This window comes from Trichosurus vulpecula, chromosome 2 (genome assembly GCF_011100635.1).
Source record: "Trichosurus vulpecula isolate mTriVul1 chromosome 2, mTriVul1.pri, whole genome shotgun sequence".
In the NCBI taxonomy this organism is placed as follows: Eukaryota; Metazoa; Chordata; class Mammalia; order Diprotodontia; family Phalangeridae; genus Trichosurus; species Trichosurus vulpecula.
The window spans coordinates 291,054,459-291,065,507 of record NC_050574.1 but is presented as its reverse complement, the minus strand read 5'-3'; the positions used below and the strand labels follow the sequence as shown (position 1 = coordinate 291,065,507).

Below are 11,049 nucleotides of genomic sequence, written 5' to 3'. Positions count from 1 at the left end.
GTTTAACTGTGGGCGAATCACCCAGCCTCTTTGACTCTCAACTTTCTTATCTGTAAAATGGGTGTAGTGATATTTATACTACCACTCTATTCTCTCAAACTATGAATTAAATTTTTTTAATTGTTGTTCAGCTGTCTAGAGAAAATCAGATGGTGCTGCTATTAGCTGTATTTCTATCGAGCATCCTAAATGAGGCCTGAGAACAGCCAGCTAGTTATTCAATTATTCGATTCAACAAACATTTTTAAAGTTCATACTACATACAAGGCCCTGTGCCCAGCATTGAGTGGGGAGGAAGAAGGGAGTCCAAAGATGAAACAAGATATAGTCTCTTGCCTCAAGTTGCTTATAATCTAGTAGGTGAGAGAACACATGTACACAAATAATTCTAATACAGATTAGGATACACGTGTAGCTTGGTGGCACAGTGGTTAGAGTGCTGAGCTTGGAGTCAGGAAGATTTGAATTCAAATCCAGCCTAGGACACTTCCTAGCTGTGTGGGTTAGTCACTTAACCTCTGTTTGCCTTAATTTCCTCATCTGTAAAATGGGGATAGCGAGAGCACCTACCTCTCAGGGTTGTTGTAAGGACTGAATGAAATAATATTCATAAAGTGCTTAGTACGGTGTCCAGAACATAATAGGCACTGTATAGATATTAGTAAAAGAGAGAGGTCCTGACAAAGAGTTGGGTGAAATTTGAAGGAAGAGGGATCCCATGCAGCTCGGGAGATCAGGGAAGGTTTATTGTAAGAGACAGCACCTAAGTCCCACCTCGAAGGGAAGGAGAGATTTCATAAGGCAGAAATGGAGGGAGGGATAGACATTTCTGGTACTTGGAGTGTAAAATAAGTGAAGGCCCAGAGGCTAAGATCAATACGATACAAGGAGAATAAGAAGAATAGAAACCTGAGCCAGATGACTCCATCCCTCCATTTGTAGCTCAGGGACAGAGGGGTTACCCAATGTACATCCATTAAGCTACTACTGTAGATCCTAAGGATATAAAGGGGAAAACCTAGCCCATCCCTGGTCTCAAGGAGCTTGCATTCAGCTGGGGGACACAAGGGGTACACAGAGAGGAAAATAAAAGTTAAACTGAGGAGGGAGAGAGAACTGACAAATGGGAATCTGAGAAAGATTCAAGGAGAAAGTGGAAAACAAACAGGGGCTTGAAGAAAGATCAGGACATGCCAACAGGAATGAGGAGGGAGGGTATTTCAGGCATTGGGCCCTGTGTGGAGGAGCAGAGGTGGGAGATAGAAAGACAAATGAAGGAACCATCTAGTAACCCAGCTTGAATGCAGAGTATTTAAAAGTGGGAGAAGGAGGGATGTGGGCTGGAATCGTGATTTCACCGAAGGAGGCGAATGATATGAATCAGGTTTGATTGTGGAGGGTCTTAAATTCTAGAGAGGGAATTTGTACTGTATTGCCTTGGGACAACAGGGAGATAGAAACAAATTAGCTTAATTTCAAAAAGAAGTCTGGATTGCCAATTGTCTGAGGGCAGGAAACCCAGGATCAGAAGCAAGAAAATATAAACCATCATTTTTGTCTTAGTATCTCCAGAATCTAGAAGTGTGCCTGATACATGATGGGTGCTGAAAACCTGCTTGCTGAATGGAATTGAGTTAAGAGAAGCTGTTTAATAATCCAGTGATTCTCAAAGTTCTATACTTGCAATATCTTACTACTGTTTAATCTTATGAAGCTCTTGTCCTAAAAGCATATTTTAATTCTTAAATGTAAGAGAATTAAAGTTTGGGCAGTTCAACAACACCCTTTAAGCTAATTAGTGACAATCCGGATGTTACAAAACAAAAGTTGCAAATCATTTGTATCCCACAATAACAACGAAAAGTGGCAGGAATTTCACAGCTAAACCTCAGAGATGTGTAGTCACTTGCACGCTGGAGAAGGAACATGGCAATAACTGTAATAAACAACAGCATTTATACAGTGCTTTAAGGTTTGCAACAACCCTGGGAGGTAGTTGGTAAATAAACATAAGTGAACATTATAATAAATATAACCTCATAATAAATAAACATTTATTTACCTGGGAGATAGGTGCTATTATTACCCCCAATTTTACAGATGAGGAAACTAAGGCACAAAGTAGTTAAGTGACTTGCCTAGCATCACAGACAGTAAACATCTGAAGCTCGATTTGAACCGGGGTCTTCTTCTCTACAAGTCTGTTCATTGCATCACCTAGCTGTCCCTGAAATCCCACTGGATAGGAAGTCAAAGAGCCTGGTTTCAAATCCTACCTCAATCACTTCTTACCTGTGTGATCTTAGACAAGTCACTTAATTGCTGCTGATCTCAGTTTCCTCATCCGTAAAATGGGAGAATTAGACAAAATCTAAGGTCATTCCTACCTCTGAATCTATAATTCTAAGAATAGCATAGTTGACATGAAGAAATGGTTTTTATTTAATAAAAATAATTCAATGTTCCTAAGTTTATAAATTGTTTCAGTAATGAATAAGTCTTTAGTTTCTTTAGCATTCTTTAGTTAACCATACTCATACTTACGCATTATGCTTGAGAAGTTCTGAAAGAAGTTCAACGGGCCTGTACTCTGTTAACATATCAAGGCTTTCGAAGAGGTCAACATCTCTCACTGCCAGCATCAGAGGAGTCAACCCATGTTGATTTGGGAAATTTATATCCAAGGATTTTTCTGATGCCTTAAAAAAGAAAGAAAGCTTTCAATTTTTTCCTGCCATTCCTATTATCCCTCCTTGTTCACTCATATGCCTACCATTTTCATGGATTGATTCTGTTTTTTAAATTGATTTCAACACATTTCTCTTAACATCTGTTCTTCCATTCTTTGAGTTTTAAAGAAAATGGTGTCTTGTCTCATGTTGCAGGCCCTATAACCCATCAGAAGAATGTAAACTTCTAAAGGCAGAAACTTTTTTGTTCTCATCTTTGTAACTGCAAGCATAGCACAATGCTTTGAATCTGTAAAAGGAGTTTGATAAATACTTGTCATTGAAAGCTAATCCTTCACAGATGTCCTAGATCAGGAGTCCTCAAGTGCAGCCCTTTGACTGAATCCAAATAAAAGGATTTGTTCGGTGAAATCTGGATTCAGTCAAAGGGCCGCACTTGAGGACCTAGAGGGCCACGTGTGGCCAGGAGACTGCAGGTTCCCCACCCCTGTCCTACATCAATAGATCTTCCCTAATTATTGAGGTACTTAACCCATATCTATCCTCAATGTCTCCTTCTTGCCTTCTTTAAAACATGATGAAGTCACCATTGCTTTGACAAAGCTTTTCCTTGGCTCTGCTATCTTCCTGTATCTATCATGCTATTTTATTCCCTTGCTTTCACAGATAAACTTCACAAACAAGTGACAAAATTTATCTTGCCTATTCTTCAAGCTCTCCTTTCTGAGTCTCCCTTCTCCCATCATTTGCTCCCATCCTCTCCTAAACACCTAACCTTCAATTCATTCTTAGACCACCATGCCTTTCATAAGAGGCATGCAGTCAATAGTCAAGATTTTGGAAGGCAGAACAAGAAGAATGGAGACCAAGATAATAGAATTATAGAATAGATTATGGAACAAGAAGTAATAAAGTTGAACTGAGCTGCGCATGGAATGAATTATATGTATGCTGAGTTCCCTTCCAACTCTCAAATTCTAGGATATAATTATAACAGTCCAGGGTGGGTTGGGAACAGGACTGGGAAGCTGCAGTTGGGGGCCTGTGTAACCAGAATGGCCTTTGTTTTCTTTGAGTGACTCAATTTATCTCAGTGAGCTTTACTAGGTGCTAAGCCCCAGGCCCAAACCCCATTAGGTGTTAGTAATCCATGTGGATGTGAACCTCCCAGGGTCCTAAGGGGAGGGGCCAACTCAAGAACCAATCACCAGAGCCTGAGCTCTGGTGATTCAGATGATGTCTGATGTCTGAAGCCCTATAAGAAGGGAGGACAGAGCCATTGGTGTGGGGCTCTGGAGATGGTGTTGATGAGGAGACTCTGGGCAGCTGTAGCTAAGGAGCCCTCCAGCTTGTAAACCCGGATGTTGAAACTTTGTTGAACTGTGGTAACTATCTGTTGGGACTTGAATCAGACAAAGTCTATTGATGTCTGTAATTTGCATTTTGTTTTGAAGTTCAGGGTGCTGGTTTTTTTCCCCTGAACTAACTGAATGATGTTTGAATTAAAAGTAAGCTTGTCAACCCCTTCACCTTGCTTTCCTTAATTAAGCAGATCGAAAGAACCTGTGCTGTTGGCAGCTTTCTGGGTGTTGGCTGTGGGTGAATCTTATACCCCCACAGAAGCTGCCAGCTGGGTTGTTGACACAGCCTGAGACAGAAAGTTCTGAAAAAAGTTACTATGGGACACAATGTAGGTAGTCAATGAGTAGAGGCAAAAGACTGTCAAAATATGAGCAAAGACCCAACTTAAGTATCATATATTTATAGCAACTGAAATCAGCTTGATTTCTTGATTTCCTCCATTGGTGCTCAATAGCTAAGGAATAGGATGTAATATCAATTAAGTTGGGACTTTTTACTGTTTTAGAATGATAAATTAATTAATTGTCTTTGACTGAGCCTTACTAGGTGCAGAGCCCCAGGCCCAAACCCCTATCTACTAGGTGCTAAGCCTATGTGGGCATGAAGCCCTCAGGGTCCTAAGGGGAGCTGCTAAGACCAGAGCCAATAAATAGTAGGAGCCTAGTTCTGGTCACTTAGATGACATTTGATGACAGCTAAAGAGTGTATAAAAAGAGAGAACAGAGATATTTGTGGGGGCTCTCACTCTTGGAGTGTTGGTGTGGAGACTCTGGGCAGCTGTGGTTAAGAGCCCTCCAGCTTGTGAACCCAGATGTTGATGCCTTCTTGATAACTATGAGTTGTATTTGGTCTGTTTATAATGTATCTTTGTAATTGCTCTGAAGTTCAGGGTGCTGGCTGTTTCCTGTGAACTAAGTGAATGATATTTATATATTGGATTGAAATAAGATTGTTAACCCTTTAACATTGTTTTCCTTAGTAAAGCAGATCAAAAGAATCTGTGCTGGCAGCGTTCTTGTTGTTGGACTTGTGTTGGTCTTTCACCCCCACAGCAGCTGTTAGCCAAATTGATGAAATATAGGAATAAATGAAACAGATGTTGGATGTGACCAAGTTTTGAGGATTAACAGGTCACCAATGGTAAAAGTTCTGGGTGACGTGAGTAGGATGGTATTATCAATGATAGGTAGTGAATCCCTTAAAGTGGCAGACCATAGGGACAAGACTAGGTAGGACGAATGAAGCCAGAATGGGGAAGATTTCATTTTAAAGATCTATAGTTTATATTAAAGAACTTTCCATGTGATATGTCATTATTACTACTTAAATACTAAAATATTTTATTTTAATTGTACACTTTAAAAAGTAGGCAGCAGCTAGGTGGCACAGTGGATAGAGCACCAGCCTGAAGGCAGGAGGATCTGAGTTCTAATCTGGCCTCAGATGCTTACTAGCTGTGTGACCCTGGGCAAGTCATTTAACCCTGATTGCCTCAAAAAAAAATCCAAGTGAGACTGGAAGGATGATGGTGTCTTCTACAAATAGAGGGAAGTTTGGAAGAGGAGAGGGTTTAGAGGGGGAAAAAAGTAGGCAGTCACACTTTCTAAAGCAGTTACCAGTTTTTGAGATGGAAAAGGCTAGATTCTTTGAGCTTTAACAAAATTTATAACACAGAACACCCAATTTGTACTTAGCAATGAGTCCATTCATAGCACAAATCCAGATAGAAACATGGTCATTATTTGTCTGCATCAAGGTGAAAGACAATCTCCCTAATTCCAAACTAGGAATTCACTACGGGGCCAAATTATCTAGCTTGCATACCCATGTTGACAAAAATTATTGGATAGTTCCCGGATCTCTGCTTTATTGCAATGGTGAAGATGCAGCTGAAACATTTCTGCCTTGGCTTCCACACGGGCAAAATAAAGACTATATTACCTCAGACAAGTGCTAGGGGAATTAATTAGTTAACTTTTTTCATTCACTGAAAAGAAACCACCTTATATCATTGTTTGTTATTATTAGTTTGAAACAACATAAAAGAGCTAGAAATAGACTTGTTGCTATAGATGATTCATTCAACACTCATTTGATAATTACTTATCTCCTACTATGAGTATAGTAATTAGAATCTGTACTAGACCATTTAGATATTCTTCTTCATTGGTGAAAACTGTCTGGCAAAGCATTCTAGATTTACAGCCCCAAATCTGTTGACAGCAAATACCATTAGAACAAAAATCACCTGGTAGCAAAATCATTCCCAAGCCTGACTTTATATTAATTTGTATATGTGTGTGTGCATGTATACACACACACATATATATACACACATACACACATTTGTATATGTATACATATGTATATATGTATTTATCTTTTATTATCTATCATACCTGTAAAGACAATACAAGTTGTTTTTGTTTTTGCATTCCCAAAGCCTTGAACAGGGTCACCTTTCAACAAAGTAGAACTTTTTTTTCAAAAACATTTTTATTAATGCCTTTTTTTAAACATCATCATATTTTTCCCAGTATCTCTCCCTCTCTCCCTTCCAAAAATCCCACATATCAAATAGCAATTTAAAAAAAAAGAAAGAAAAATCAGCATAACAAATTAATACATTGAAAAAAATCTTAAAATATGTGCAATGTATAACACAACAAAGTAATTTTAAAAGTGTTGGTTGTATTGAGTTAAATTGAATTACATTGCATTGCATCGCACTGAATTTAATTGAAATGAATTTAACTGAATTAGGGACAACTGTCAATACAACAAAATTCCACCAAAACAAAAGAGTTTGGATGGTCCCTTTGAGTTTATTTTAACTGGATTTGATCTGTGTGTTAACTGACTAGTGTGTATAATCTTCAACTTTTCCTATGTCCAGTGTTGATCATTCCCCCCAAATAAGTGAGGCTTGGAAATCTTTTTGCTACAAAGTGATCTCGCTTGTAATGTTATTTGTTGTAATTTAGTAAGCACTATACGAATACTGGCTATTTTTGTTATTATTCATATTACTTGGCTTGTAATTCTAGAGTACTTTCACACACAATTTTTACCAAATAACTTATCTAGGCTGCTTCTTACAAATGGCATATAGAGTATCAACAGGCCAATACCCAAAGTCTCTCTTATTTTAGAGGCCCTACTAGAGCTTGTGTTCTGCTGACATAGCTCTCAAAAATCCAGAGTAACCTCCTTGCATAATGAAACATTGAAGGAGAACTTTAGTGAAGGCCCATGAAAACAGCCATCAAAAATAGTCTGTGCTTCTTCAGCCAAAAATATATATTATTTTAGGCACCTGCTTGCTCCCTCTCTCTTCTAGTATAAAGAAGTTAACTGCATTTAGTCCAAAGGGATGTAAATAGCAATTATATAAATGGCAATTATGGCAAAGGAAACACCTTAGAGCAAGTTGATGTCAGTCCTTGGGGTTCTTTCTCAGAGCAGGCACTTCCCATGTGTCTTGCGTGACATCTTCTAGCAACCAGCTAGGGGAAAATGGAAATAGTCTTCTGTGCTCTTGTGTTATCCTATTCCCTTATTTCACTCCACTATCCTGCTTTACTTTCTATTGTTTCCTTTCAATATTTTTGTCTGATCATACATATTGGGAGTTACTTCCTCTTGTTACAGAAGAGGAATCCCATTTACCCACAGAAGAAACATGCAAGCAAATTTCACTCCAACTAACCAGCAAGTGCTGAAGTTGCTGAAGATCACCTTGCCAGGAAGTTTGTAGCAATCGTAAATGAGGAGCACGGGTACCATTGATGGCCAGGAGAAGTTGCCTTTGGACAGCATTATTAGCTACATGGACAGCTGTCTGATTACAGTAGTTGCAGAGTGTTACATCTGCTCCCTTTTCCAAAAGAAATTCAATAACCTGCATCAATTTAAAAAGCACACTTATTATTTAGTGTTTCTTGACTGTCAACAAAGTATTCAGTAACATACAGAATACTGATATATAGCTACGATTAATAGAAGAGAAAGGGAAAAAATGCATCTGATCCAAACCAAGAAGGGTTAGTTATAGGTTGGCGATAACTAACACCAATTTTTTTAAGTGGTCAAAAGAACACAAACATTGTTCATTTGAGGGGTCCTCTTTACATTTTGAGGACTAAATACTTATAGCAGTGTTCAATGCTAATGCCAAAGAGAAACCCTTTTGAGGCTTTGACTTTTGAGAAGTCAAGCATACAAGGATAAAAGGACTTGTACTTTCTTCATGTTTAACTTAGAACATTAAAAAAATGAAATTAGGATTGTAGAATGATCGGTGTGCAAAGTACAATCCTGGTAGGAGGATCCCTAAATAAAATCATTGAATAGGTGAAATTTATTTTTTTTAGTCTTACTGTCTAATTTAGGTACTCCTCTCTCTACTTCTTTCATGAGGCAGTTAGGAGTCATAGGTCCTCTTTAAGAACGAAGGACAAACAACAACCAGTGAATAGTGTGAGCTGCCCCATTGGGGACCCAACTGGACAGTTCCAGTTGGGCAACATAGCTCCTCCCCTCTCCTCCCTTTCTCTCCTCTCCTCTCCTCTTCTTTCCTCCTTCCTCTCCATTGGGTATCATACCCTTACCTGCAGGTGCTCTGCCCAAAGGAATGTAAATTTTGATCGCTGAAACCTCAGAAGATATCTTGGGGCTTACAAGTGAGATTTCTTTCTTAAGGACCATGCCTTAAACCCAAATCACTCTGGTTCTCACTGATTGGCCAATAGGTCCCAGCCCAAGGCCACAGGGTCATTGTTTTGGCCCCATTTGCTCAGAGTGAATGTAAACAGCAATTGTTTCTGTTTGGGCCAGAAACTCTAAGGGTCTTCCCTTCCCAGATATATATGTGTGTATACACATATACACATATGCATGTATGTGTATGTGTGTGTATATACATATATATATATATACACACACACGCATATAGACCTTTTTTTGACTAGGTAAAAGAAGCCATTCTTTGCCTCATTTCTTACCTAGACTTAATCACTGAATGGGTGTTGCCTCAGTCAAACTGAGACCTAGGAAATATCTTAGTTTAAAAAGGCCATGGTTTCCCACTGCATCTGGGGCCATCTCCATCTATATCTTGCCCCTGGACCCAGATTGCTCTGGAGGAGAAAGTGAGGCTGGTGACTCCGTACAGCCCTTCTTCACTTAAATACAATTCACTTGCAAGTTATGGCATCACCTTCCTGATATCATGGTCCTCTTCTAGAACAAAGGACAAACAAGGTGGTGCAGTGGACAGAGCACTCATCTTTCTGAATTCAAATCCGGCCTTGCAAATTTACTAGCTGTGTGACCATGGGCAAGTCACTCAACTTCCACTTAATAAGTAGAAGGAAATAGCAAACCATTCCAATATCTTTGCCAAGGAAACCCCAAATAGGGTCACCGAGAGTTGACATGACTGAACAACTCCTTCTTTCATATCACCTGCTTACTTTCTCCCATTCTCTTTATCCCAGAGCTCCAGTATGCTAAAAAAAATTTTTTTTTATTCATTCCTATCAAAACCTGCTCTCAGGAAAGTATCTTATATATTTATTCACAGTAGATGGATAAAGTATGTTCAACTTCTCCCTTGAACATGAGAAATGGACCTTTAATTGTAATATTAGCATTTGAAAAATGTTGAAGCGAGGGAAATATTTTTTTCCCTCTGGTGGCTGCTCATTCAACTCATTTTTGAGAACAGTACTGACCAAGATATCTTCTAGTATTCCCACCCCACTTTCCTCACCAGATGATCCTGCACCTACATCCCAGAGAGAAGAGTGACTATCTTGTTATTAAAACATCTCATTCCCCGAATCCTTTGTCATGTAATAGGAATGATAAGGGAAATTCCAATGATCTACTGGGCTGGGGTCCTACCCATTATGGTGAGCATGCACTCTGGCCCCTTCCTGTGAAACAAGAACAGAGCTCATGTTTATCTGTAAGGGAAGATTCCCAATCTAGCAGCTCAACAGGGCTCCCCTGATTATTCCAGTTACACTAATGAAAAATTCTTCTGTCTATGAATGTAACAAAAAATACAAAAACATCAAATTGTTACCTCTTTTAAATTTCTTTCTGCAGCAGTAATGAGAGCTGTATTCCCAGTTGTGGGGTGCTGAAAGTCTAAGTTTCCAAGAATGGAATGAACTTTAGAAATATGGCTGCTGATGAGTTCCACATCACCTCTTGAAACACCATCCAGGAAATCATGAATCAGTTTATTTTTATTCATCTTTCTAGTTTCATAAAGTGTGGAGAAGGAAAAGATTTAAGTGTATCACAGTAACAGATAAGCAAAGGTTGCATCATTTTCTGTTTCTCCTTTCCCTTTTGAAAACCTTTATTTCCCCAACCTATGATTTCATTGGTATAAGGAAGATCCATGTGAGAAAGTTCCTACCGGTTTGGTTTGGCAACTATCCCACAAAGAATAGTTTTAGAGAGTTGCCTGGGGAAATGAGAGGTGAAGAGAACTGCTTAATGTCTAGCTTATAAGTATCAGAGTCAGGAGTCAGACTATGGTTTTCTGACTCCACAGCTGGTCCTATAGCATGTTCCCTTTCTGTTTAAAGATCTACCCATTGAAAATTATAATTATAAATTTGCCATTTATGAGTACCCATATATACAAATTTATAGTAGCTCTTTTCATAGTAGCAAACCACTGGAAACTAAGGAGGTATCCACCTATAGGGAAACTGCTAAATAAATTATAGTATATGAATGTAATGGAATATTATTGTGCCAAAATGATAAAACTGGACAGTTTCAGAGGAAACTAAGACCTTTATGAGCTGATTCATAGTGAAGTGGGTAGAATCAGGACAACAACTTACACAGTGAACTTAACATTATACAAAAACAAACAAAACTGAAAGATTTCAGAATTCTGACCAGCTCAATGACAAACCACAATTCTACAGAACCAAAGATGAAATATCAACCCACCACCTGACAGAAAGGG

General features: G+C 38.8%; 1 protein-coding gene across 1 annotated transcript in view; it reads right to left on the bottom strand.

Annotated features, from left to right (window-relative positions):
* The window catches only part of MAP3K19 (mitogen-activated protein kinase kinase kinase 19), a 64,378-nt gene extending 54,061 nt beyond the window's left edge, over window positions 1-10,317 (bottom strand). Inside the window, exons 1-3 of the mRNA XM_036747878.1 lie at window positions 10,144-10,317; window positions 7,762-7,953; window positions 2,545-2,699 (exon numbers count right to left, since the gene is read on the bottom strand). Coding sequence (XP_036603773.1) covers window positions 2,545-2,699; window positions 7,762-7,953; window positions 10,144-10,317 — 521 coding nt within the window. The remainder of the gene's footprint in view (window positions 1-2,544; window positions 2,700-7,761; window positions 7,954-10,143) is intronic.
* Window positions 10,318-11,049: the final 732 nt, after the last annotated feature.